Source organism: Fusarium mangiferae (assembly GCF_900044065.1).
Source record: "Fusarium mangiferae strain MRC7560 genome assembly, contig: FMAN_scaffold005, whole genome shotgun sequence".
Classification (NCBI taxonomy): domain Eukaryota; kingdom Fungi; phylum Ascomycota; class Sordariomycetes; order Hypocreales; family Nectriaceae; genus Fusarium; species Fusarium mangiferae.
In genome coordinates this window covers 1,422,257-1,449,827 of record NW_024573925.1, presented here as the reverse complement: position 1 = coordinate 1,449,827, position 27,571 = coordinate 1,422,257, and the positions used below count along the sequence as shown (strand labels likewise).

At 47.3% G+C, this 27,571-nt stretch overlaps 6 protein-coding genes and 1 non-coding gene across 7 annotated transcripts; 5 read left to right on the top strand and 2 right to left on the bottom strand.

Moving 5' to 3' along the window:
- Positions 1-184: 184 nt before the first annotated feature.
- FMAN_07422 (uncharacterized protein) lies at positions 185-4,355 on the top strand (the record flags this gene model as incomplete). Its single annotated transcript, XM_041831043.1, has 3 exons — positions 185-1,216; positions 1,261-2,519; positions 2,567-4,355. The coding sequence occupies 3 exons, from the start codon at positions 185-187 to the stop codon at positions 4,353-4,355; spliced, it is 4,080 nt and encodes a 1,359-aa protein (XP_041681646.1).
- Positions 4,356-6,849: 2,494 nt separating this feature from the next.
- FMAN_07421 (uncharacterized protein) lies at positions 6,850-7,869 on the top strand (the record flags this gene model as incomplete). Its single annotated transcript, XM_041831042.1, has 3 exons — positions 6,850-6,951; positions 6,996-7,608; positions 7,655-7,869. The coding sequence occupies 3 exons, from the start codon at positions 6,850-6,852 to the stop codon at positions 7,867-7,869; spliced, it is 930 nt and encodes a 309-aa protein (XP_041681645.1).
- A 963-nt stretch (positions 7,870-8,832) lies between these two features.
- Positions 8,833-10,849, top strand: FMAN_07420 (uncharacterized protein; the record flags this gene model as incomplete). The annotated part of the gene is made up of 3 exons (XM_041831040.1): positions 8,833-8,929; positions 8,985-9,201; positions 9,247-10,849. 3 exons carry the CDS (start codon positions 8,833-8,835, stop codon positions 10,847-10,849), a joined length of 1,917 nt encoding a protein of 638 aa, XP_041681644.1.
- Positions 10,850-11,011: 162 nt separating this feature from the next.
- On the bottom strand, positions 11,012-11,506 carry FMAN_07419 (uncharacterized protein; the record flags this gene model as incomplete). The annotated part of the gene is made up of 1 exon (XM_041831039.1): positions 11,012-11,506. One exon carries the CDS (start codon positions 11,504-11,506, stop codon positions 11,012-11,014), a length of 495 nt encoding a protein of 164 aa, XP_041681643.1.
- Positions 11,507-12,717: 1,211 nt separating this feature from the next.
- Positions 12,718-14,508, top strand: FMAN_07418 (uncharacterized protein; the record flags this gene model as incomplete). The annotated part of the gene is made up of 2 exons (XM_041831038.1): positions 12,718-13,544; positions 13,590-14,508. 2 exons carry the CDS (start codon positions 12,718-12,720, stop codon positions 14,506-14,508), a joined length of 1,746 nt encoding a protein of 581 aa, XP_041681642.1.
- A 5,273-nt stretch (positions 14,509-19,781) lies between these two features.
- tRNA lies at positions 19,782-19,871 on the top strand. The gene is given in 2 exon segments: positions 19,782-19,818; positions 19,837-19,871. It is a non-coding gene; the product is annotated as a tRNA-Glu (tRNA).
- A 4,235-nt stretch (positions 19,872-24,106) lies between these two features.
- FMAN_07417 (putative NADH-ubiquinone oxidoreductase 19.3 kDa subunit, mitochondrial precursor) lies at positions 24,107-25,019 on the bottom strand (the record flags this gene model as incomplete). The annotated part of the gene is made up of 3 exons (XM_041831037.1): positions 24,107-24,608; positions 24,698-24,872; positions 24,977-25,019. The coding sequence occupies 3 exons, from the start codon at positions 25,017-25,019 to the stop codon at positions 24,107-24,109; spliced, it is 720 nt and encodes a 239-aa protein (XP_041681641.1).
- Between the last annotated feature and the right edge of the window lie 2,552 nt (positions 25,020-27,571).

The window sequence follows — 27,571 nt, the reverse complement described above, 5'->3', positions numbered from 1 at the left end:
AGTTTCAACTTGCACAAAGAGCGATGCATATTTGTTCTGGAGGTCTCCAAGTGGAATGTAACTGACCTTTTTCGTTTTTGGCAACATCTATCTCAATCATTAAACGCACACGCACGTTTTGATGCTCTTGAGACCTTCGCTTTAACCCCTCTTCCCCTCACCAACATTCCGAAAGATATCCGCCATGACAGCAACATCACAGCGCGGTATTAGAATCGCTATTGACAGAGGTGGAACTTTCACCGACTGTGTAGGAGAGAGCAATGGAAAGGAAATCATCATCAAGCTTCTGTCCGAAGACCCGGCTAACTACAAGGATGCCCCGCTTGAGGGTATTCGGCGCATCATGAGCCACTTCCTCGGTAGAGATATTCCTCGAGGCGAAGCTTTGGACACTTCTCAGATTGATTCGATCCGGATGGGAACAACTGTCGCCACAAACGCCTTGCTCGAGAGAAAGGGAGAAAAAATCGCCATGGTCGTTACCAAGGGTTTCAAGGACTGTCTGACCATCGGAAATCAGTCAAGGCCCAAAATCTTTGACCTTGCAATTCGGAAGCCCGACGTCTTATATGAGAAAGTCATTGAGATTGACGAGCGGGTTACACTCGAAGATTACGCCGAGGACCCCGAAAGAACGCAAACAGAAGCAGAGGCTCGAGTCGGCACCAAAGAAGCCGAGGGCAAGACTCTTGTTCGAGGGTTGTCTGGAGAAACAGTCAGAATCCTCAAAAAAGCCGAACAAGAAGACATTCGATCGAAGCTCAAGAGTGTCTACGACCAAGGCATTCGCAGCATTGCTGTTTGTCTGATGCACGGCTACACCTATCCTGACCATGAAGCTCTGATTGGGCGGATAGCTAAGGATATCGGCTTCCAACATATATCACTAAGCCACGAACTCATGCCTATGATAAAGCTGGTTTCACGAGCTACATCTGTCTGTGCTGATGCTTATCTCACACCGGCTATCCGCAAGTACATTGATGGCTTCCAGGCTGGGTTTGAAGGCGGCCTTGGAACTCGTAGTGTGAAGGAGGAGAAGGGTGCTAAGGGAGCGAGATGCGAGTTTATGCAGAGTGATGGTGGTCTTGTGGACGTGGAAAAGTTTACAGGACTCAAGGCAATCTTATCAGGCCCTGCAGGGGGTGTCGTGGGATACGCTATCACTTCGTATGATGAAGGAACAAAGACACCGGTCATTGGCTTCGATATGGTGAGTTAAGCGGTATCTTCTAAGCAGCAGACTAACTCCAGTAGGGTGGCACAAGCACTGATGTTTCGAGATATGGCGAAGGCCGTTACGAACATGTGTTCGAGACAACAACTGCTGGCGTTACAATTCAGTCACCGCAACTCGACATCAATACTGTCGCTGCTGGTGGCGGCTCTCGCCTCTTTTTCAGGAATGGACTTTTCGTTGTTGGACCTGAGTCCGCAGGCGCTCATCCAGGTCCTGCGTGTTACCGTAAAGGAGGTCCAGCCACCGTCACAGATGCAAATTTGGTACTTGGCCGCCTACTTCCTGAATTCTTCCCCAAGATTTTTGGAGAGAATGAGGACCAGGGGTTGGATATCGAGGCCAGCCGAAAAGTGCTTCAGGAGCTCGCAGATCAAGTGAACCGGGAGAATAACAAAAACCTGACGGTAGACGAAGTTGCATATGGATTCTTGACCGTGGCTAATGAGACAATGACTCGCCCCATCCGGTCGATTACCGAAGCCAAGGGACACGATTCTTCAAAGCATCGACTTGCAACATTTGGTGGTGCCGGAGGTCAGCACGCTGTCGCCATTGCAGAGTCCCTGGGCATTCAGCAAATTCTGGTTCATCGATATTCTTCAGTTCTTTCCGCATACGGCATGGCTTTAGCAGATGTCGTTGACGAACGACAAGAGCCCGATTCCTTGGTATGGAGGGACGACGACAAGACAGTTGATGAACTGAAGAAGAAAATGGAGAAGCTAAAGGACCAGTCACGAAACTCCCTACAAGATCAAGGCTTCCAAGAAGATGAAATTGCGTTTGAAGAATACCTCAACATGAGATACCGCGGCACTGAGTCAGCCCTCATGATCGTCAGACCGACGCCTGAAGAGGCCAAGGAACATTTCAATGGGAGAGAATGGGATTTTGGCCAAGCCTTTGTGAAGCAGCACCGCTATGAATTCGGTTTCACGCTTGACGAGCGAGACATCATCGTTGATGATGTCCGTGTTCGTGGTATCGGCAAGAGTTTCCGACACCAAGATGATACTGTCGACAAGCAACTCAAGGAACTAAAGCAGCAGAAGGTTTCCGACAATAAGAAGATTGACAGCCAACAGGTATACTTTGAGGGTGGTAGGAAGGAAACCCCTATATTCAAACTTGAAGATCTAGATACTGGCGATTCTATCCCTGGACCAGCCATGCTTGCCGATGGTACTCAAACGATCGTTGTAACACCAAAGGCAACCGCGGTTATTCTCAAGACTCATGTAGTCATTAATCTGGAGAAAGAGGGGGCAAAGTCCGAGTAAGTTATCTGTCGACTACCATTTTATTGTGTTCTAATGGATTTAGGTCTCCCAAATCATCTGAGGATCGCGAGGTTGATCCCATCATGCTTAGTATTTTTGGTCATCGATTTATGGCAATCGCTGAGCAGATGGGACGTGCCCTACAAAAGACTAGTGTTAGCACGAATGTCAAAGAGAGACTTGACTTTTCGTGTGCCATTTTCGATGCCACAGGCGGCCTTGTAGCCAACGCTCCTCATCTACCTGTCCATCTTGGTTCGATGTCTACTTGTGTACGACGCCAGGCTGAGATTTGGAAAGGAAGGCTGGAGAAGGGCGATGTCATAATCTCTAATCACCCTTCGTATGGAGGAACTCATCTTCCGGATGTGACCTTATTGATGCCAGCGTTTGATGAGAAGGGAGAGAACATCCTCTTCTACGCTGCGTCTCGAGCTCACCATGCTGATATTGGCGGTATCAGCGCCGGAAGCATGCCCCCTCACTCGCGAGAGCTCTACCAAGAGGGGGCCTCCATCAGAAGTGAGAAGCTTGTGAGTGGTGGCAAGTTCGATGAGAAACGAGTTGTCGAGTTGTTCTATGAAGAACCCGCCAAGTATCCAGGCTGCAGTGGAACCCGTTGTCTGGCTGACAACATCAACGACTTGAGAGCTCAAGTCTCGGCTAATCAAAAGGGAATCTCACTTATTGAGACTCTGATTGCAGAGTATGGCGAGGAGACAGTGCAGTTCTATATGGTTCATATCCAGAATAATGCCGAGCAGTGTGTACGCCGACTACTCAAAGATGTTTACAAGCGATTCGAAGGCAGAGACCTCTCGGCAGTTGACTTTATGGACGACGGTTCTCCCATTCGATTGAAAATCCGCATTGACCCAGAAAAGGGTGAAGCGGAATTTGATTTCTCGGGTACTGGCCCCGAAGTCTACGGAAATATTAACGCCCCCCAGGCCATCACATTCAGTGCTATTATTTACTGTTTGAGATGCTTGATTTCCGAAGACGTCCCACTCAACCAAGGATGCTTGAAGCCGATTCATGTCAAGATTCCCCCCAAGTCCATCCTGTCGCCGTCACCAGGGGCTGCGGTAGTGGGAGGCAATGTCCTTACCAGTCAACGCATCACAGATGTTATTTTCAAAGCATTCCATGCTTGTGCTGCCAGTCAGGGATGCTGTAACAACTTGACTTTCGGGTTTGGCGGGAACCAAGACGGTGCCGAAGCTGTCAAGGGGTTCGGATACTACGAGACGATTGCTGGCGGAAGTGGTGCGGGTTCTGACTGGGAGGGAACCAGTGGTGTTCACTGTCATATGACAAACACTCGAATTACAGATTCAGAGATTTTCGAACGTCGTTATCCTGTACTTCTCCATGAGTTCTCTATTCGGTCCGGTTCAGGAGGGCGAGGCCAGCATCGTGGTGGTGACGGCGTCATCCGTGACATTGAGTTCCGGATCCCCCTTCAAGTGTCTATCCTCAGTGAGCGTCGCGTCTATCGCCCGTATGGGCTAAATGGTGGCGGCGATGGAGAATGTGGTCTGAACCTATGGGTGCGCAACGTTGAAAAGGCCAACTGGCAGACCTCTCTGAAACAGTTTCACACAAAGGAAGATGCAGGGGAGGTTGAATACGAGGAGCGACGTATCAACATGGGGGCTAAAAACACAGCTGCTATGAAGGCTGGAGATCGTATCATTATCTGCACACCTGGAGGAGGTGCATGGGGAGCTGAGGGGTCTGAGAGTGTGGCTAGAAAGAAGATTGACCATACTGAGGGCTGGAGGAAGGGTAGTGGTAACACAAGGGATGAGACTGCACTCCAGGCTTAGACAGGGCGAAATATGATATTGGTCTGTTGCCTAGCAAAGGGCTTGACCTGAATGGTTTCAGCTTGGGACTGGAAGAACTGAAGTCGAAGATGGATGAATGCAAAATTTCTGTACGTGAGTCTTGCTTGAAACCCCAGCTTGTGTAGCCTAGAGATGTCTCAGGCGAAGCCGCCATCGACGACAGAACTGCGCTACCGTTAAATCTAAACACGTTTCACAATGAAAATTTAACCTGAAGGTTAAGACATTCACAGGTCGTTTACTGAGTTGACTCATCACGTAATCGAGATAATGCTGGTCACATTGTTGAGTGTCAAAAGCTAGCAACGAGTCTTGTTGGCAACTCGGTGAAACCACGACAAGGCACCCATAGTGCTGATATGCCGCCCAACTAGTATATGGTTGGGAGATGTAGGTACCCCGGTATTATGATCATTTGCATGCATCCCTGGTAGTGTTCATCCTTTCCAAGCTTGATGTTTTACTGAGAAAATCTAACAGTTCGGGCCTTACTTAGATAAGGACTTCAAGAAACACACCCGAGTCTTCTCATTTGAAGTTTCAAGCTTCATGTTGGTACCTTAGTGGCTTAGGTACCTGTGTAGAACTTGTGACAAGCGACTTGATGCATTGATCACCAGGGGAAACCTTTCCAAGACTCCCAACGACACACATTAACTATATAGGCAAAATGTAGCGAAACTCACGCATTGCAGCAAAAAGCTTCTTCTGAAGGAGACTGAGGTGGTGAATTGGCTCCCTCTGCACAGAGGTACCTGAACATTATGTGTTGCGATGCAGCTTACAACCTCCAACACAAACAATCACACACAGACACACTTGCATATGGCCAATCTCAATCGCAGATTAACTCCGATAGACTGGTACGATAACGGCCGTTTCCGATCAGACCCTCCTGATCACCAAAAATTACACCATCACTGCTGTCTCTCGAAAATGGCTATGCAAGTCACCGGTGCCACACGGCAAGAAGAACGTTAGAATAAGGCTTGTCTCCCACCGAAACAATATCTACAATATCCAATGAATACGCCCAATTGCTCGCCACTACTATCAACCCCAGTCAGCCCTACGGGGAATAGACATGGATAATGGGGGCTGCTGCATTAGCTCAACCACTGATGGGCCAGGGTCTTGGCCCCCAATCTCCATATGGGTCCTTGGAGTTGTTGATCTACACTCGATACTCTTGCCCCCGAGAACCAGAGCCTCGCTGCGATCTCACCCTAGAACAGGCTACAGTGTCTTCTGCCTTGCTAGCATCAGTGTAGCCTATATTCAAGCCAATGACGGCTTGTCCGATGCAGTGGTGCAGTGGTGCAGTGGTGCAGTGATGCGGATGGGGCGGGCGTTGAACTATATCTGCATGCCGCGAACCATGAATTGCCTCCGCTTCAACTTCACAAGGCATTCTGCATGCCTTCTAGGCATATAATCTATGAGCCGAAGTTGATGTATCGTGCTTAAACACCCTTCCCCATAAGTCCAGCTTAAAGATTGGTCGGTCAACACCTACCGTGACCTTGACTGACGCAGCGTTATGCACCTCCTTTGTGGCGGAAGCATAGAACAAGGATAGAAGATAAAGAATCGATCAGGTGGGTGTTTATTACTGACTTGTCAGATTGAGGGTGTGGGAATGCCATGATTAGACATCGAGTTCCCAAGAACGAAACATCCATATCCACCGTGAACCTCAACTCAGCCATGCTACATCAACCAAGCGGACTAGCTCTCGTAAGGCTAACGAGGCAACCAACAAGATGCATGTGATCACGATAGGTCTTGTGCTTCAATGTGCACTGCCCTTGTACTCTATGGCTATCGACCAGACAAATGCCGTGTAGGATCTCAGGGGGATATTTGTCCCTTCTTGTAACTTGATCTGACCAATCCGCGATTGGTAGTTAAAGTTTTCTCGCAACTTCCTGGGCCCTCAAACTCGTTAGGCACCCTTATTCAGAGACCCCTGACTTCACATGGCAAAGCAACACCATTCCGGACCTATTACTTGAAGCAGGAATTCAAGTACACTCCACAATTGTGACCAAAAGGAGGTTGAAGATGGTTTTCCAAAGCTATACTGTGTGAGAATACGTGCAGACATTCGTCCGTTACTAAATCTACGGCAAATTATCAGGAGCCAGTAGAGGCTCTTGGTTGGACCTCGAACCGCATATGTCTTATTCCCCTGCTTCTGCCTGTAACTGAGGCCTCTCCGACGAGCCTTGTTCACTGAGTTTACCGTGCAATGCTTGTTGCTATACTCAGCCATGCGTCTGTCTAGACTTGAGGCTCAACTGCACCCCCAATATCTAGAACCAAGAATTCAGACAAGAAGCTATTTAAGTAACGCCAAGTTCTTAAAGGTTTAACCTCAGTCATTCCTTCTCTAGCTCTTTCTCGACTATCTTAACATCTATACACTGTCCTGGCAGACTTTACTGAAGCTGCGCGTAATACTTTCACGATGATGAGAATAGCTATAGCTGGGGGCTCTGGCTTTGGATATCTCCTGGCAAGCCATATTTCCAAAGCAGCAAACGCTTATCAAGTTGTTGTTCTCTCACGTTCTGTAAGTATTACACTTATGTGTATACGGTGTCTCTAACAATACAGTCACGTCCCGAATATGCAACACTTGATGTTCAAGTCATGGTTGTTGACTACAATGACGAAAACAGCCTAGCATACGCACTTCACGGAGTTAATCTTGTCATCTGCACCTTTTCAGGGGGTGAACAGATCAACCTGATCAATGCAGCTGTCCAAAGCGGTGTACAGTTCTTTGTCCCGTCCGAGTTCGAAGGAAGTCTCGAAAAGCGGCCCGAAAACGATCAACTCGACCCCTATTCATACTCGTCCCAAGCCAGACAGCATCTTAGACGTTGTGCAAGATCATCCCAGATGAAGTGGACCGTATTCTCCTGCGGTATCTTCATGGAGAGATTTCTCCCCCGGGGGCTCGGAAGTTTGGCCATTGGTTATGGTTCAGACTTAGCCAACGTGGGATCCTACATCCTTGACATGAATACCTATACCGCTGAGTGCGTTGAAAAGAACCCTCGAGGGCATACTGTCCGTGTCTGCATGACATCTGTATATGATGTTGCTCAATTCATCGTTGCTGCCATTGATTTGGGACCTGCGAACTGGCCTCGCGAGTTTACGATGAGAGGAGATCGTCTGTCGCTTCGTGACATTGTTGGACAGTGCTCAAGAACCCTGAACGGTAAGTTAAAAGTCTAAGTATACAATGGTTATGCTAACTCCTTAAGCGGCATTTTCTCTGTCTCAATGGCAAGCTTCGGATATTGCGGGACTTATGAGCGGTTTCTATCAACAGGGAGACTACGCAAAAGTTGCCTTCTATCGGCAACTTCAAGCTACTGTTGAGGGACGTTACGATTTTGGGCATACATCGCTGAATGGCCTCGTCAACGTCCAGCCGAGAAGCTTTCGTCAGTGGTTGAGTGACCAGTTTACAGGATAAATCCACTATGAGGGTTTTATCCGGCTTCTTTAACTATGGGTCAGTAATACAGTCTTTGACTAGGTTGTGTCGATGGACATTCACTTTCTTTAGTTTACAGCTGTGCTGTATGTTGGTACTGGTAGCAACAAGGCAACAAATTAGCGGCTGGTATCGCGGCTTTCATATTTTACTGTTTCTAGGTAGCTAAAAGAACTAAACTCCGCTTTTCACTCTTTATTGCAATTGCCCATAGAACGTTTTGTGGCCTTTGCCTTATTGCTATAGGTCCCTTTTGAGAACGTACTGTATGGAAGAGATGCTTATTAGGGACACTAGGCTTGGCATTGGAAGATCCTGTCCGACAAGCGGCCACACCGAGTCTAAAGACTGAGACGCTTGTCTTTATGACTTGATACTGATACCATTATTTGTTCAGAGCAATCCTGGCCGAACTTTGAGGAATGATTTCATGATTCACAACAATCTTTCCCTTAATTACTAAACCTAGTTCCCGTAGTGTAGGCTTGCGTTTCCCGTCCCGTGACAAACTCCGCCTTCTTCCAAGAATACGACCTTGTAGTTAGTCTTCAAGACCGACAACAGGCCCGGGAATAGGTTCATGTGGAGGCTGGAAAGCCAAACCTCGGGACAAGGTATGACCCCAGTCAAGAATGCGGAGAAAACATGCATAATCCCACCAACGATCATGGTTCACATTCCGTTTCTGGCTCTTAGTTCCGCGATGAAAACACCAGAAGTCCATGAACCCGGAATCTCTTCCGCACGACTTACCCAAAATGGCGGAATACTGGCTCGAGTTGGAGGTCTGACCCCACTGGAGGTCCCCGATGAGATGTAGTCGATGGCTTGTGATTGAATGCTCTGACAAGTGTGAGCAGTGCAGACCAACAGTGATAAAATAAAGCAGCCTCGGGCGGGATCCAACATGTTCAAATTTGTCTTCTCTCACCCCGTTCAATCATGGAGGCTTCAGGCGCAGATAAGGGCTTCTTTCAGAAGCCTCCCGTGCTGAACAATCAGTTTCATGATGATGTGACCTTTCAGAGATGCTTTAAGTGTCAGTTTAAGGCCAACTAATATTACTCGAGGCCTGTGCTTACTTGTCTTTGCAGTGTTTCTTCCACAGCAAATCGTTCAGCAAGTCCAAGCTGAATTGGCTTCACTTGGAGCTGATGTCCTCTGCGACCAAGTTTTTGCTTGGATCACGGATGCTGAACATAACAAACCCTTCCTTAAAGGATCAGGTCGTGATGTTTTCGGCCAGTGGAAGGGTGATTTAGTCACTGGTGAAGGGTGGCGTGGTCTTCAGAATTTTGGTCTGTCCCGAGGGTAAGACATCTACGTTGTTGACTGATCAGCTATTGACATGTCTAGATTTGTCGCCGCTGGATATGATACTCCATTTGGGGCATTTGCAAGGGCATACCAGTTCATGCGCATACAACTTTGGACGCCATCGTGTGCCAATGTCGGTTGTCCTTCCGCTATGCAGGATGGCGCTGCTCGACTTCTACAAACACACCTTAGTAGCCCAGAAGTCGTTGCAAAACTCACAGATGAGCAAAAGAAAGTATTCGAGAACGCTTTCAATCATCTAACCACACGAGATCCACAGAGTGCCTGGACCAGTGGCCAGTGGATGACTGAGCGAACAGGGGGCAGTGATGTGTCGTTGACCGAAACAACAGCAGTGCACATGCCAACTTCTGAGATCCAGCTCGCCTCGAAGGATGAAGATATACCATTAGGACCATGGAGTATCAATGGCTTCAAATGGTTTTCGTCAGCAACGGACTCAAGAATGACTGTCCTCCTTGCTCGAACATCTAGAGGCGGACTGTCAACCTTTATGGCTCCCATGTACAAGCACGATGCGAGTGCTACCACAGCCACGGGACTTCCGAAAAGCAACGGGGAGCAACTTAATGGAGTTAGGATCCAGCGCTTGAAAAACAAATCAGGCACACAGAGTCTCCCAACAGCTGAACTAGTTCTCCAGGACATGCGAGCATGGCTTGTAGGGCAAGAAGGCCGAGGGATCCAGGAAATCGCAACAATTTTGACCTTGACTCGAGTTCACTCTTCGGTTGCTGCTGTGGGTTATTTAGGAAGAGGACTTGCCATCGCAAGAGCATATGCTCAAGTTCGAGAGGTTGGTGGCGGAAAGGGAACTCGAATGAAGCTCACAGAGAGTTCATTACACATGAGAACCCTTTCAAAGATATCTTCCGAGTATCGCGGCCTTATGCTTCTTACCATTTTTACATCATATGTCCTTGGCGTTTCGGAGCATGACATGGCGCCAGATGCAAATATTTCATCTGCGCTAGAGGCGTTGACACCTTCTGCACAACATGCTGCGCCATTGATTCGGGTTCTTACTCAGCTCACAAAAGCTTACGTTTGCAAAGCATCTGTACAACTACTCTTCTCTTGTATGGAGGCGCTCGGTGGTGTTGGGTACCTTGCCAATGAAGAACAAGAGTACCTCAATATCGCCCGCCTCCATCGCGATTGTGCTGTACTGCCTATCTGGGAGGGCACAACAGATGTTTTGAGCACTGACTTCTTGAGGGCTATTAAGCATCCAAAGGCTGGTCAGGACACTCTGAACGCCCTCGAAGACTCCATTAAGAAAGGTACGGCATTTCAAGGAAAGGTATCTTGGCCTGAAGGCTTGAACCCTTTGGACGTTTGGAGGAGTCTGAGGCAGCGTATTGAACGAGAATCGCAGGCAGAATTAATGGGAGATGCTAGGGAAGTTCTCTGGGCTGTGGCAGATTTACTGGTGTCTGTTCTGCTCTATGTTGACGCTGGTAGTGACGGTGATCAAGTGTCACTGGACATTTTCCATCGGTTCTTGGAAGGGAAGAATGTCACTACGAAGCGAGAAAAGGTCTCAGCTCGAGAACAGCTTGCAAAGGACTTCGCAGTTGTGTATGGAAGTTCTGGAAACGAGATCTTTGCCAAGCTTTGACAGCACCATTGGCATTAATTTATGGCTGTATCATGTCACTCATCTTTGCGAATCTGGGGCCAACGCTGTTCTTGTTATATATAAAATGAAAGCTCAAGAGAAATCAAGAATGTTGAACCAAATGTAAAGAATGGGTATCAAATTGTTGTACGCCTATCCCCATCAACCCTGCAGACTCTTGCATGTGCCCTTAAAATGCTTCGCCTTCAGTGTAACCTTCTTACACGTCGTAGCATCTGTGTGTTTGTCTCCATACAGAACAGTACCCTTTGAACTCGTAGACGTCTTTGAGCAGGAGTTGAACGTGCTTCCTCCATCGTGCTGAAGAAGCGTGTTGCTGCCACTCTTTTGTAACGTCCATGATTGGAAACCAGGCGTCGGATCGACGCATTTGAGAGCACCGCTTGGGCTGAGAAAGCAAGCGTTGAAGGCGTTGTCTCGAAGGATGTCTTGAGAATTGGATAGATCGATACAGTAGAAGCCGTTGGTTTTGCCGGCATTAAGCAGCAAGTTGCCGTCGCTGTTTTGTTGGACTGTAGCACTAGTTGCCACATCTTGTAACGTGAAGCAGCAATGGCCATCGAAGACAGTATCACGAGGGATAACTGCAGCTGTGGCCATGGAGCACAAGAGAGTGACCAGAGTGGATGACTTCATCTTGAGGTGAAGGGTATGATGGATGATGTGAGCAGTGTAAATTAAGTATAGGACAAACTTGTAATATTATTGAGTCCAGCTCAATTGTTAAAGATAGTAATAGAGAACTCAAACATCGTAGACATCACAAGAATTCCCTCACCTTTTATAATTCTGGAGACCTCATTATCCATCACCCGTCGGGCTCGGCTTCATTAAGGATCAGCAGAAATAAATCCATTCAAAGGCATCCAACCGAATGTGAGAATGCACGTTGGTCGAAGGATTGAGTCAGAAAGGAAGCCACTTGGCTCGCGATGGTCAGCAGAAAGTCACATTTATCGTGAAAAGTCGGTCTCTAGAGCTGTGATGTCCCGTGCAGGTGATTCCAAGTGATGGACGTGACGATTTCCATTGGGAGTCTCGGGGTTTCGCGCTATAGGACGAACAAAACTAGGGCCATTCTCAGGAGCGAATGGCTTGTCAGGAACAGCCGCGAACTAATTAGCAGAGTGACATTCGACGTGATTGTTGGTGCTATGCCGTTCATGCTCCGAGATGCAAGGCACAAGGTGGGTGACAGGCCAGGGATATCCTTCTTCACCGCAGGATAGAAAGCGGGGGATAGCTTCATTTCATGCGTCCAGCCACAGACTGCCAGGGAGAACATCTTGAGGAGAAGATTGGTTGCAGGGAGTCAAGTGTGACGATGCATGGATCCTGGAGGTGATGAAGGTGCGTCTACCTACTGTGAGCTGTGAGACTAGCTCAGCCAATCAGGGGCCGTAAAACGGTTAATCACGCTGCGGGTGCAACGCCTTCACAGTCACGTGGAACAAGATGTCGGTTATCGGCGAAGGCCTTGGAGTGATGATGCACCGTTTGTTACGCTCAACTCAAAGCGTAACCGTCTGTGCCTCTACGTCACATCCTCAATCTACATTCAACGCTTCACTTTACCTCTAACAGTGCGTTTTTCTACGTTGATGTGCCATATTCTTCATCAAATCATGTCTCATCACATCTGACGTGTTCTTGTTTTGATCCTTCGTTATCATAAGCAGCTCATCTGACTTCAGCTATCTTCTGCTTAGCACGCTCCCCCGACCTGCCTAATCCACCTACAGTATCTTACCGTTTCACCGCTCGCGGGCGACTTCTAGGTCTAACTTATTCATAAACCTCCACCGAACACTTGAGAGCAACTGCTTCCTCCAATCAATCAAGGAATCATGGCGGACGAACATACCATGTCCAATGAAGAGTGGGAGGAAGTCTCTCAAGACATCCCCTCACTCTCGGACCCCTTCCTTCAGCAATATCTCACAGGCCGAGCAAACCTCATGAGTCAAGAACAAAAGTCTCGCACAGATGCTTCATTCAGAGCCTCTCTTTCACCTATTGCCAAGCGCGCGAGTGACATTGTCGACCGCATCCGCGACCAGGAGAATGACTCCATCTGGACCCCTCAAGTTGAGGAAGAGCTAGCCCAAGCCGGAAACGAGTGCATCTTTCCCGGAATGATGTTCATGCTGGCAAAAGATCGCATGGAGAAGACCAACCTTTGGAAGATTGTTCGACGCATGCCAAAGGGAGCCCTACTTCATTCTCACATGGATGCCATGGTCAACTTTGACTTTCTCTTTGACGAGCTTCTGAAAATGCCAGGAATGCACATGTGTAGCGACCGACCTCTTAACACTGAAGAATCTCGAGAGGATGCAGTTCCTAGCTTCCGATACAGAACCAAGGCGGACACTGATGGATCTATTTGGGAAGAGAGCTACAAGCCTGATGCTTTTGTGCCACTTCCAAAGGCGGCAGATGAGTTCCCCCATGGTGGACGATCCGGCTTTCTCAAGTGGCTGAAGGGTCGATGCACTCTTTCCGTCACAGACAGCCATGAGCAACACCATGGAGTCGATGCTATTTGGGTCAAGTTTGGGAAGTGTTTCCTCGTGTGCGCCACCATCATTCATTATGAACCCATGTTCCGTATCTTCCTCCGCGAGCTCATGAGGAACCTCAAAGATGATGGTGTCAACTGGGCTGAGCTTCGGTAAGTCATAAGTCAGCAATTCCGATCTTGTTCTAACAATCATAGATTCACTTGGCCACTTAACTACTGCCGTGATAAGCAAGAGGAGCCTGAGAAAGACTACATTCACATGTTTGAGGTTCTGCGCGAGGAAATCGATAACTTCAAGAAATCGCCGGAGGGCAAGGGTTTCTGGGGTCTCACCACTATCTGGACTTGCCTGAGAAGCTGGCCGACCCGTCTGATCGTAGAGAACATGGACTGCTGCATCGCTACCAAGATTGCTTTCCCTGACCTCATTGCTGGTTATGATTTGGTTGGACCCGAAGATTTGGGTCGACCCCTTTCTGATCTGCTCCCCGAGCTTTTCTGGTTCCGCAAGCAGTGCGCCATGGAAGGCGTCAACCTCCCCTTCTTCTTCCATGCAGGAGAGACACTTGGGGATGGCACTGACACTGATGCCAATTTGTTTGATGCGATCTTGCTTGGCACCCGACGCATCGGCCACGGCTTCAGTCTCTTCAAGCACCCCCTGTTGATCGATATGGTCAAGGAGAAACGTATTCTCATCGAATCGTGCCCCATCTCGAACGAGGTTCTCCGCCTCTGTGGCTCCGTAACAGCCCATCCCCTGCCCGCCCTTTTGGCCCGTGGTGTTGCTTGCAGTCTGTGTAACGATGATCCCGCTATGCTCGGGCAAGACACAGCCGGCATGTCACACGACTTCTGGCAGGCTCTCCAGGGGTGGAAGAACCTTGGTCTTGCAGGCCTTGGCAGTCTCGCGGAGAACAGCGTTAGATGGGCCGCTTTTGAGGATCAGAGCCAGACTGACTGGATCAACGACATCAAACAAGCTAGTCTTGGGACGAATGTCAAGGCCAAGAGAATGCAAGAGTGGCAGATCGAGTGGGAGAAGTTTTGTCTCTGGATTGTTGAGGAGTTTGGAGATGAATTTGGGGATGAAAAGGAGAAAGAAAAGGCCTAGAAACTTCTTCACGACAAGACGATAGACTAAGATGAAGGGAAAATTGGTGCATATCGGCGTTGCATACTGATATTTGGGTGCGTTCAACACAGACGGTTGGGGAGTTCAACCATTATCTCCATGGATAGGGGCGTATCAGAGGTGTACTTCATAAAGATCTTGTGCCTAGAAATGTCAATAAGACTAGAGAGTCAACATCACCCACTTTGAGCAGTATTTTTGTGATGGGGGTGGTGGCCTTCTTCACGATGCGAGCCCTTTGGTCTCCCCCAGCCAATCGTACATCATCGACTCCTTGAAGATTCCATGTACAGCGGAGCAAGAAGAGCCACTCTAGATCCTATGAATAACCGGAATACAGTAGATTCTATAGGTGCACAGGAGTGTGTGAAAGGGCCTGGGAGTTAGCTTCTATCTGCCAATCAACCACGTTTCATTTACATCAAGGTCCAATTATCTGCTGGTGAATGGCTTTTTCTCTCCTTATTGGGCCCAAGGAATGGGCGGTTCAAAAAATGATTAGGAATAGAGTCACTGCAACATGAACAAGGGATGACAACTTCAGGGCAAGACTTCGATTCAAGTACAGTCTGTGTAATCCGGAATACCTGCATAGTCCTCGTGTATCTATAGTTGGATGATCATCTGTGCTAAATAGTAACCCCTTCTCTTCAACCCCGATCCGATCGATAGACTCGCATGTTTTCTATATCTGCCAACGCCTGGTTGTCTCCAACTTCGAAGTGCTTATCGGCACCAACGACACATGCTTTCTCGACTCCATCATGAGCTATGGTTGACAGCAGAAGTCGTCTACGCGTCTACCTGGGTCTGGGTGTGCTTGATGTTGAACCTGATGTACCACTTGGCGTCTGAGTGTGCTTCATGGAGTATCAATTGTCCAGACGCGAGTTCAATTTTCTGTCACAATCTCCCAACGTTGCGCATCATGTACAGGATCTGGATGTCGCAGCAAGGAACGTCCGATCGATATCAGTTGCCGTCGACAACCCGGAAGAGGCGAATGTGTTGAGCCAGAATCGGTCCGCAGCGCAACAACTCGTGGTTGTCGATGCAGCAAGCACGCGAGTGAAGCTGGACTGGAGATGGAAACAGACCAACAGGTTAGAGCTGAAATGACTGAGGGGAAGCACATTAGATATACGAAAGCAATACAAGACTGCCACGGCGACGACTTACAAATGATGGGCAATTGGTTGGTGAAGTTTGAAGGTGCAGCCAAGGAGACACAGCACGTGTCATCAAGAATTCCGTTGGATAAAGGTTTCCATCCGCCAGCCGATGCGTAACAGAGATTGTGTTGGTTGACTCGGGCGTCCAGCAACCCGTATTCTGATCCTGGCAATTCAGATATAACATCCGTTCCGTCATAGCCAGCTGAGTCACGTACTCCGAGCCCTTGAGAGTGTTGGCTTGGGATGTGATGAGACAATCAACGATTGAAAGAAAGAATGCGACTTGGCTGAACAAGACTGTGGGCATGAGTCTTGCTGGCGGAGGAAATGAGGGTCAAGTCCCGATACTGTTAAAGAACGTGCAACCGCAGACTATATCCCGAAGCTGAGCTCATCACTCTGTGTGACCAACTTGGTATTGGATGCAAGCCTGGGAGAGGATGTATTTGAGTTTTCGGTAGAACAATGCTGTTCGATCATTCCGACGATGGTCTGATCTCCTTGATTGAACTTGGCGAGGTTTGTGGGTAATGTTGTGACCAGGAACTCTAAGCTGTATCCAGTCCACCGAAAGCGAAAATACAGGGTGCCAACGCATATGGCTCCGTTCGACAGAAGACAACCTAGTTGTATCAACTCGTGCGAGGGCATTGCACTAAAACAATTCAGCCTCTTGTCTCATGGAGAGTTGATCAGGATGGCCCAGCAGGAGGTTGGTTCCCATGAGTCTCCTGGTCCAACCACCACGAGTAAGGAAGCCAGATGATCTGGACATCGATATCTTGAAGAAGAAAGGCATCGTATCTCCAGACATCGTTGCTGTTGACTATACCCACCAAGGTGATCTAGCGCCAGCCACACCGGTTGCTGAGCTACCCGCCTCTGTATCAATCTCACCCAGATTGCGATTTATCCTGTGACAAAACACACCTTGATGGAAGGGATGGCGAGTCTCGGGCTGTAAAGAGCCTGGATTCCATATAAACGATGACAGAGATGAGTGTGTGAAGGGGCGGAAAGGCGGAGGAGAAGGGTCGGGAAGGCATAGAAAGTTATGAAAACAGTGGTGGTGTTCGGTGATCCATACGATAGCTGTTGGCAATCGATAATGGTCATAGAAGGCGAAAAGAAAAAAGAAACCCAAACACCAACCCGAAAATTGGGGGGCAACGTGGTGATGGACGAGGTACAGTTAAGCGCGTTTCGTCCGACGCGCGCCTCAAACCTGGTGCAAAGTTTATTATTGCATGAGGTATACTAGAGACAATAAGGACGAGTCTCTGGCTCGTGTTGCTTTTTGAGCCAACCAACCAGCAGTTTTCATGCTATGCAGTTTATCCTCAGGCTGCCGTAGATACGTAGGTCCGAGCTGGGTTTTGTGAAGAGAATTTGTGAAGGAAATACTTTGCTGCTGATCTTGGAAACAAAACGGAAATAGATTTTCCACGTAAAAGAAGGAATTCTTTGTGCGAAAACCGCGGTGTGAAAACCGGAACTGGGGAAGAGGTCGTTTTCATGTCGGATTTGATGTTGGGTATAGAGATGGAAAGACAATGCTAATGTGAAGGGAACGGAGTGTTTTTGTCGCAGGATAGGTGTCCGAAGAATCGACATCTGCTTGAATCTGATCAGATCAAATCCTGAGATATTAGCATTTTGAATGTATTCGTCATTTGCTTGGTGTACTTACAAGTTTCTTGTTTGAGCAGGGTGTGTCTCATTAGAAGGGACATTGGAAAAAGTAAACTCCGCAATCGATGCCAGCACGAAATGCGGTACGCTTGGTTGCGTGCCAGAGGGGACCAGTTTCTTAGGCCCTGTCTTTTACTCAGAATTGAGTGGCGATTACCAGAGATGACTCTGGCTGGCTTGGGGGTTGGCCATGGAACTCATTCTCCTCTTCTTGAGCGACCCCCAACATCACGGGGCAGAGTAGTACCTGTCACTGCTATTTCGAAGCGTCAGAGTTATGTTGTCCTCAGTAAGTCCGGGGCTCGCGTATGGGAACACTGTACTTACCAGGTTGTGGTGATGCTGATGCTGATGCTGAGGAGAAGAGGAGAAGAGGAGAGGAGGGGGGGAAGGTGGAGGGAGGGGGCTTTATAGCAATAGAGCACAGTTTCAACTCTGTGCGCATACGAAATGGGGGTTCGTTTGCCCTAAGGTTGAGGTTGTTGGCCGTGAGTGATTCAATGGACGGTTGTTGGCAGTCGTTGACAGTGCCACGGCACCGCAAGGGTAAGAACTCCAAGAACTCGTGCCAAACTTGACATAACACGTGTAGTAGACTTCGGCGTTATCTCATGTATATAATCTCAATTCTGTTGTTTTCCAGCTAAGGTGGTCTTTGTGGAGTGTAGTAGGTCTTGGCTTACCCCTGAATCACTTTGATGGCCAATTTCGAATGGCTCTTGAAACTCGGGAGGATATTTTGCAATATCTTGATAATGGCTTACTTCTCAGAAATAAGGCTGTCTATTAATCGACGAAAAACACTTCAGTGACATACCTAGGGGATAACATGAGCTGTGTTTGAGAGAACCTTCGGCAGCACAAAGGCGCAGAACTCATGCCATTCCAGGTTGATAAAAGTAGACCCATTGTGGTGGGCGTAAATAAAAAGGATGCCGCCCACGTTTGTTAGAGATAATGCCCTGAGGAATCTACTGACGACTCAGTCCCAATAAAACTGGTCTTCATCGTTGCTCTTATGTGGTCCTTCTGCGACCAGTTCTTGATTGAACGGCAGGCGTTGGCTTTCACATTGTCTCTGCTGTAGCTTCAAATCGCTCCCACACGGATCCAGACGCACACTGTCAGGTCACAGGTTCAAAGGGTCCTTGGAGCTCATTGCAAAGTGTTCGGAGAATATGCCAGTCAAAGGCGGCTCCAGTCTGATAATGTGACAGTTGCTCGTGGGGTGAACGCTTAATCTAGACGAAGAGCGAGGGGGCCGAGGCTTTTTTGGGCAGTAGTTATGGAAGAACTACAGACTGGTTGCAAAGAGGCTTTCAATGCTCTTGAGCACGTCACGAAAAGCACTACCTTGACTAGCCATAGTATGTGTGGCATTAGTTGTTAGTCTCAGTTTGTTGTGAAAACGGACATCGTTGACAGTGAGGATGTGTAACAAATCAACGTCAACACAAACCAAGCGAGCTCTTTCTGTAGCAATTAGGGTCGACTTAGCTGGTTGAGTAGGACCAGGGCCACCAAGTTTATCAGCAAAGGGGTCGCGATCGGGTTGCGGTGCTAGTTTGTTCATGTCAAAAAGTAGGAACCCAAACTTCTCGGTCACGGGGCAGAATCAACTCTATTTTGACATCGACTTAACAGGACATAAAATTGCTTGGTCAGGGGTTAAGCCTGTTGTAGGATCATCGCTGTATAATATGTAGGTAGAGTTATACATCTTCGTGGGACATACCAAGGGGGCCATCGTGGCGTCTCTTACAGGTTTTCCGTCCTTGCCGACTCAGTGGATTCGCTAAAGAAAGCTGACCTCTGTCAAGTGTTTCAAACTTCTTGTGTGTGTGTTGTCTCTGGCTAATGACTGGTTGGGGTGGTATGTTGGTGGGAGGGATAGTGGTATGTCCTAACTATCAAAAGATTGATCCATTCAGATCCAAAAACAAAGAAACTCCAAAGCATACCTTGAATCCCATTTAATTTTGCTTCAGTGGTTCTCTTCAAGGCAGTTCCAGGCCCCCCAAAGATGTCCCTGAAGCAGTGCTCCTATTCTACCAGTCGGCCGTGTTCATGGGTCGGTCGTCAAGGACCATAAAGGTTCATTCAATGTCCTCAAGTTTGGTGGTTTCTCTCATGCTTTTGATAGCGTCATGAAGGGGTTCTGTCTAGGTGTAGCAACTGTTCCCCATGCGCTGCAGGATCATTGGACTTGAGTATCTAAGCCCAGTCGACAATCAAGCCAGATTCAGAAGTTCCAATTTGCATGGCCCTGTCCCCAAAGCAGTATTGAGCATTGAGTAGAACTGATCGTAGATCTTAGCAAACTACGCAATCAGTTCCAGTTGGAGGCCCGTAATGTGGTTCTTTCTCAACAAAGCCTTATATCGATCCGGTATGGTGTAGTGGCTAACATTTCGCGCTCTCATAACCTGAGAGATAAGTTCCGCGGAGCCCAGGGTTCGATTCCCTGTACCGGAGTCTCTTTTTGCTATTCCTTCCATCCAAATAGCTGTAGTGAATTAATCTTCTTTCTTGGTTGTCTATTTATCTGGATGCGCACACACAGGTGCCATGTGGCTAGACCTTGAGTGTATAGCTTGTCTTATTATAGTTATTATATCCTAAAGGCTATAAAAGCCAATCTTTAGAGTCTGTAAGCTAATTATAGAGCTTTAAAGGAAGCCTGCAAAAGGATGAGATGTGAAGTTAATAACTGGATGATTTAAAGAGGGTAGAGAATGAGGTTAAAGGTGAGATCTCTAAGCGGTGGAGAATGATAGGAGGGATTGATAATAAGTGCCGAAAAATAAATGCAACTTGTGATCTTTCTATTGTGCTCTCCTCATGTGGCCCGGAGAGGTTTTGAAGTCGGCCCCTGATGGCCCAGGTTTGCCGCTACGCAAAGTAACTCCATAAGCACAATTCTTCCATTTGTGTTCTATTGGATCCCCGCGAGCCATGCTCGGTTGATATCTACGTTAGCTCTAGTACTTATTAGCCAGAAATATGCGGACACTCGACGTGATATCAATCAGTAACAGTAAGCAACGAACGCATCCAAAACCAAAGGTTTTGTTTGCTTAGCAGAGTATAACTTACTTGAGCGGATCCATCTTCCATGCAGACACCTTCAATATCGGCCTTGTTTTGTACCTATCTTGGAGAGAAACAACATAACGATGGATCACTTCCCATCTAAGCGACCTGGTGTACATCTTGAGAAGAAACGAGATGTGTCCTGCGTGTATAGCAATGAAAATGTTGTCTGCCACAATGGACTTGGCTTTCTCCCTGGTTGAGACACCATCTAGCTGTCTTTACGCTTTCCTACCAAGATTAAGTGCAAGCGTAATTCATCAGGTGGACTACTACAACTTTATTTTTGAACTTCGTTGTTCCAGTAAGGCGTCATCGGAGTTCACCTCCCATTAGAGAGGACCGACAAGACGATGGCGCAGCCCGTAATCGAGAAGATATTGACCGAGCTAACCCCTACGAGGACATCGACCTGGCTGAGGGGGTTTCTGACGATGAAATTTCTGATGAACCACAGGATCCAGTTGTATCAGATCCCTTTGCCCAGAAATGGGCTAATATCTGCAACAGAAGAACTGCCAAGAGATATCACCCCTTTCCTCAGACCAGGTATTACGCTCCCTATAGTCAACTGTCACAACAATGCTCCAGAGAACGAAGGATTTCGCAGAGAACCAAGACCTTAAAGATACTCGAGGAAACGAATTTCAGGGACGAGTGATGAAAGTAGGCTTTATAAAGCTATTTCGGCATCTTGAGATCTCAGTCTTAACCAAATCACTCTTTGAGTCTATATAACCAGAAGGTATCTCTTTACTCGGTAGAAAGGGCCTGCCAAAGTTGATGGCTTTTGTCTATGAAGTGTATATTTTAACTGCTCCCGTCGTAGGGTATAAGTGTTGTATTGTCTGATGGGGAATTAAAGAGGATATTAGGATAATTTAGGATAATTTAGGATAGTTTTAGGGTATCTACTTGCTGAATTTATGATAGTTTATGATGATATTAGGATACTATCATCTAATGTCATCGTTAAAGTAGCTTGGAGACTTCTCTGCAGGAACTGAATGCGGCTTGTTTTAAGTACAGTAAGAGCCTGCACGCAGAGGTACCTATCAGTAGCCGCACCAACTTGCTTGTATCCTGGCTCTCTGCAGTACTAGAATAGATGAGAGCCGGTTTTGGACAACTAAGGGACGAAGAATCTCAGTAGACATATGAGTGGATAGCGCTTTCAAATACCATGCACTTTAATTCCAGCACAAAGTATCTTGCGATATTAAAGCATATAGCTAAGACTATTTTGTTAGATCCATTATGTCTAGCTAACTCAAAACCTGTTGGCCTCATTGTCTGGCAAGTCACTTAGCTGGCGAAGAACTTTCAACTCTTCTAAGCTGATGCCACCATCTTCAACACTTGGATCGACTGAGACTCTTTAGCCAAGAATTCCATCTCACTGCCGCATTAAAACGTACCAGACTACGCAACATCATTGTGATCCAAACACAACAGATACAGTACCTTCCTTCTCGATGCTTATCGAGCAGTTGGAAGAACATCAGTCACTCCTAGAAATCTCCGGCAAGGTCGATTTCACCACAAGGGCCATCATGTGTGAGAACTGTTTCCAGTCAGGTCATTTCAGGGAGAAAAACCTTTGCACATCTTGTTGTGTTCGATGCAAGTGTGGGCATCACGCAAGTCGCCGATTGGATTTATGCTAGCTGAGCGGTTTTGCCTCTTGAAAAGGAGGCTGGGTCTGTACCTTTTAGTTATTCCTTCATCCATCATGCAGGCAAGGAGACGAAAGGGTAATAGCACTCTACTGAGTTGAACAACTGTCTGAGGGGGTCCATTGTCGAGAGGGTTAGGGGTAAACACGACGGCGGTCAGAATATTAGTCGTAAGAATTTCGGTCACCATACTTATCACCAAGGTCTGGTCAAGGAGTTCGACCATCGGAAACTCACCATCAACACAATACCAGAGTACTGAGAGGGATATTAGTCTGACGAAGCATTCAAAGATAGCTCATCGTCAATATTCTGGTTCTGATCATGGCGCGCAGCAAAATGCTCGGCGCTTATTTCCATTGCTACATTGCTAGCAGCCTAAACTTAGGATAAACTTTACTAAACTTTTATCTAGATCCTAAAATTATCATAAGGATTATCATAAGCTTAGGTTCAGTCCCGGACATTTCTTCCTGTGATAAAAAGGTTTCTCTGCTTCACATCACCACGATCACTTATTATACACCCACACACGCGATATCAATCATGTAGACTGCCATTCTCCCTGGGCGCCCATTTCTTGTATCAACCTCCACTCCCCTGATCACCGCTCTGTCCAAGCCTCTTCCACTAAAGACCTCAACATTCAAGATCTCCTCCTGTTGAGATCGTGTACTTGCTCCTTGCATGACCAATTCTAAAAGGAATCTCAGAACTGAGAAGCAATCAAGCCCTCTTTCAGGGCTAGGGTCCGAGTTAGCCAAGTTCAATCTTGAAACCGAGAAATATTACCCCATAACAGGATCTATGTCAACCTCCCATCTCATCAACATGGTCCGGCCATGACTGAAGACAGCACTTCTGAGAATGCTTCTCCGGATAAGAAATATCTCATCCTAGATATTTCAGCAAATTCGAAAGACGTGATAGCCACATTGCTATCTACACCTTTCGCGAAATCAAGCCAATTCTTACTGAAGAGATGGAGTCAGAGTTATATAGAGCCTATCTTCGAAGGTGGCTGGGACAACTCAACGTATCTTCTTCCTTGCCCCTTCTTCCAGTAAGTACTATCGTCGCTCAAGAACGCGACCTGATAATCGGCGGTATCTACGAGGCTTGTGAGGATTGTCTGTACGAACCAAGACGCGGTTGAGACTCGTCGAGTCTCGGACTACAACAAGAGTTACGCCAGAAAGACCGCCTTTTATTAGATCACCAAATGGATGAAGACTGGGGGGGATGGAGAGATGATAGCAAAAGAAGAGTAAGGCCAGGTAACCAATTTCATTTCTTGTTGAAAACTAATTAAGATCAATCTTGCTCCTGTCAACCAAATGCCATTCAAGACGGAGAAATGCTCACCGCTGATATTACCATGCTCTGAACCCAGGACCGATCTAGAATTTCATCCTTACACCAAAGTCTATGGAACCAATATGCTTGTCGACATTTAAGGATTCTTCTGATAGGACTGCTCACATTAAGGGGAACTCAAATTCCCCTTCTATCAAACTCACCTGAAAGTCAAAGCCGACACTTACCAAAAGGGCACGATCTTAAATCAGCGCAGTGGTCGTGGATGGCAGCCTATTCCCTTAAACAATAAGCACTCGGCTTGGTGTGTCTAAAAGGTGGTGCTACTCCTTTGGGTGACATGCTTGCTTGAGATATAGACCATCCACAACTACAAAGTGGAGTGAAGTTTTTGATGAACTGGGAAGAATGCCTTTGGTTCCTTGTCCTCCAGCAAGGAAAGTAAATACTACAAACTTTAACATAGGAGATGGAGCTGTTTAAATTGTACATGCTTCCATGGGCGCCATCTTCCTCAACGACAACCATTCCACTGCATTTCCCTTGAATAGATCCACTGAAAGTACTGCATTGACGCAATTCAGCTGAATCTAAATCTCTGATCGACTCCTCTGTTCTGAACCCTTACTTTCTGTACCAATGTCGGGTAATGCGAGTGTTCCTCATTTTCCGTTGGAGTTGGAAGATTCCGTACATCAATGCTTCACTCGTAGGAGGACAGCCAGGCACGTAAACGTCAACAGGGACTACACGATCGCAGCTTTCTAGGGAGTTAGCCGGGCTGTATGAACGAGGGGGGGGGGGGGACATATCTCGGACGACAGAGTAGCTGTAGTGGTAGTATCCGCCACCATTAGCACATGAACCCATGGAAATAACCCAGCGGGGATCAGGCATCTGGTCGTAAACCTGTCGAAGAGCAGGGGCCATCTTGTTTGTGAGAGTTCCAGCAACAATCATGACGTCGGATTGTCGTGGCGAAGCACGGAAAATAATACCGAGGCGATCCTGATCGTATCGGGGGGTGGAGAGGTGCATCATTTCGACGGCACAGCAGGCCAGACCGAAGGTCATGGGCCAAAGGGAGGACTGACGAGCCCAGTTGGTGACGGCATCAAGTGTGGTCCTGTTGAATGGAACAGGTTAGTGCTGGTCCAGTATTTGGGTAACGAAAGCAATTTTCTCGACTCAAGTAAAGTTGCAGGATTAACATACAGCGCATACTGCAAGGCACCCTTAGGAGCAACCTCGCTGGGTAGCGGAACCTCTCTGCGAACCTTTCCTACACCAGTTGCGGAGTGAGTCTGGAGGGCGCTCGCATCGCGGCGGGAGTTGGTCGTAAAGGCGGCAGCGGTAGTTCGGAAAGGAACAATGGCAGTTTTAGGCTTGACTATTGTGACAAGTGAAGTCAGTAACATGTATTGGCGTCGCGATGATCGAATTCGTTGTTCGAGCTATAAAGCTCGCCTGGCCGGAAGAGTTCAAGGCACGCACCTCGAAGGGCCATTGAAGCCGCGGACCGCGTGGAAGAGAGCATTTCGGGCGAGATAACGATTCGGCAGAGGAGCGAACCTCGATCGCACGATATCAGAGGGCCTGAGGAGGGGAGATTGGCGCGGGCGTGGTTGACGGCGTTGGCGGAGCGAAGCTTTCTTGGTTGATGTTGAATGATTCGCCTCTTTGCTTGCCGACCTGGAATAAGACAATTCTGATTGGCTGAGACGGGCTGCTGAAAGCCGTGGATTAGCCGACGTGGTGGGGCACCTCTTCTGGCGATAACCTCGGTGACCTTAGTTATAAGAAAGACAGATGTCGAAACTAATTGACTCTTGGAAGTTATTCCTGCGGTGGGAGAGAAGGAAGTTCGAAGAGTTCGGAGCTTTTTTTCGTTGAGACTTTCAATGGGAATCGTTTTGCCTCACGCTCTGTCATTGGGTTCACAAAGGTTGATGCTTCCAAATCCATGACGTTCACATTGCCTCTAGGCCACTTGACGGGTAGCAAGCGAATTCTCTCCAATCGACATGAACTGAAATGAAATTCGGTGTTCTTGCTCTTAAGGCCAGTGGCGAGAACTCGGTGGTCGTTGGTTTGTGTCTTGATTGCTTTGGCAAGGAGATGAGGATGTTGCTGGCTTAACACTAGATCTTGGCTCGACGACTACTCAGACGTATTAACATGCCAGGGTGGGCTTGAGAAACTGCACGGATAGTTCCATTGTTCTCGCCTATATGTTGGCCTCAGTATGAAATTTAGAGGCCTTTGATACAGCTATTGTCATGATCAGTGTTGGCATGACGTTGCCAAAATAAATATTTCAGAAACGTCTTAATAGCTAAACGTTGCCAACCATGGTTGATAATAACTAAGCTACTAAAGTTGCCGATGATGTCTGGCTGTCCTAGTGTACGGAGAATTTTGATGTGATTATCAAGCTGGGATGTTGGAATATTCAAGAAATTTAAATGAGATTCGGTAGGAAAGTATGAAATGTGCACTCCGGGTCTGATCAACGGGTTGAACACTATACGACTATAAGGCAATGTTATTGGTTTCCAAGCTAATATTGTTTATTTCTGTGGGTGTTGCTTCTTGGTTTTGTATAACTGTAACTGAGCCTTTAACTTCTTGTCTTGGGGCAAGCATCTGTTAGATACGATTCTTTATCGACTATCGGTTAAACAGGGAGTAAATAATAATCGTTTCGCTCGTAATCTAAATATACGATAAAAATAAACTAATAAACCTACTCGGAAGATCTTCCCCAGAGTTTCTCTCCCTTACCACTCGAGAAAGGGGTCGTCGGTTGACTACTGGTACAAAGTTTGTGAAAACCAGTTCGTGGTTGGCTCCAGCGATTATACTAAACAAATGAGTTGACCTGGATCAGTGACAGGGGTTGTCATTTCGGAGCCGGGGATAGCTGCATCTTCAATCACAGGTCGGTTATGCACAAAACATGTATTGTATCCGTAGGGTCGCAGTGATTTCATTTCAGATCTTTACAATTAAAGGAAGAACCAATCGAGTCTTTCGGTTTCAGGAATCATGTGGGTTCGTTTGTTCGATTTATTTCATGATCCATGTTTGCGGTCTCGGTTGCTGCCTGCATCGACCCGCTGCTCAAGGATTTAACACATGAGGCTACATGAAGCGATTTTGCGTCTGTACATATCATGGCTGACCGTAATGACCGTAGCTAGACCCGTAAGTGATTTATTATGTGACAGTTTGTTGATGGTGCACCCTTGAACTGAATGTCGGCTAAGTGGCAAGCATTACCAACGGTAGTTTACTTGGCGTATTGAATGCCAGAATGCTTAACATTAAACCCTGAACACATACTCCGTATAGACGGGAGTACAGACGCCGCACGCAGTGTAGTGCAAAAAGAAAGACATTTTATGGTTACGTTTACACGTTCCTCGTCATCCGCTATTATGTCACTTTGCGTATGCAAATGGATAAAAGTCAGCCACCACGCGCCAAAGCAAAAACTAGACGCGACTAATTTGATATGCATAAAGGTGTATCCCAGGTAGCTAGTCAGTAGTGAAGATGCTGATGTAAGTTGATATCTTATCATCACAATGACAAGATCGATTCTAAGAGATTGACAACACATAAGTAAAAGGCTCACAAGAGGCGTGGATTCGGTTGATAGCTGCTAAAGCCATAAATAGCATTCCAGACTAAAGTCAGTGGATAGAACCCAGCCTGCGATCACTAACATGGACCCCAAGCCACCCCGCTAATGGCTAGACGCGGGCAGGACACTAGTTTCCGTTCTGAGACTCTGGTTCCCCCTTTCTGGCTGCAGACTGTCAATTCATCACCTCCTACGGAAGGTGGGCGCCTCTCGAGGATGGGTAGTACTACGTGGAAAGTGTTGTGAGCTAAGACTTGAAAGATGGGAATATCAAGAGATAACAGGTCAAGGTTTAGGTTAGACTTTGGGTGTTGCTGAATCACATGAAACAACTTAATTATATGCTTCTTGACCACGTCTTCAAGACCCTCCTACACTCACTCCTGAACTGTATACATAAGCTGTTCGGTACATGGTACTCCCCTGAAGGGAAGTTCTAA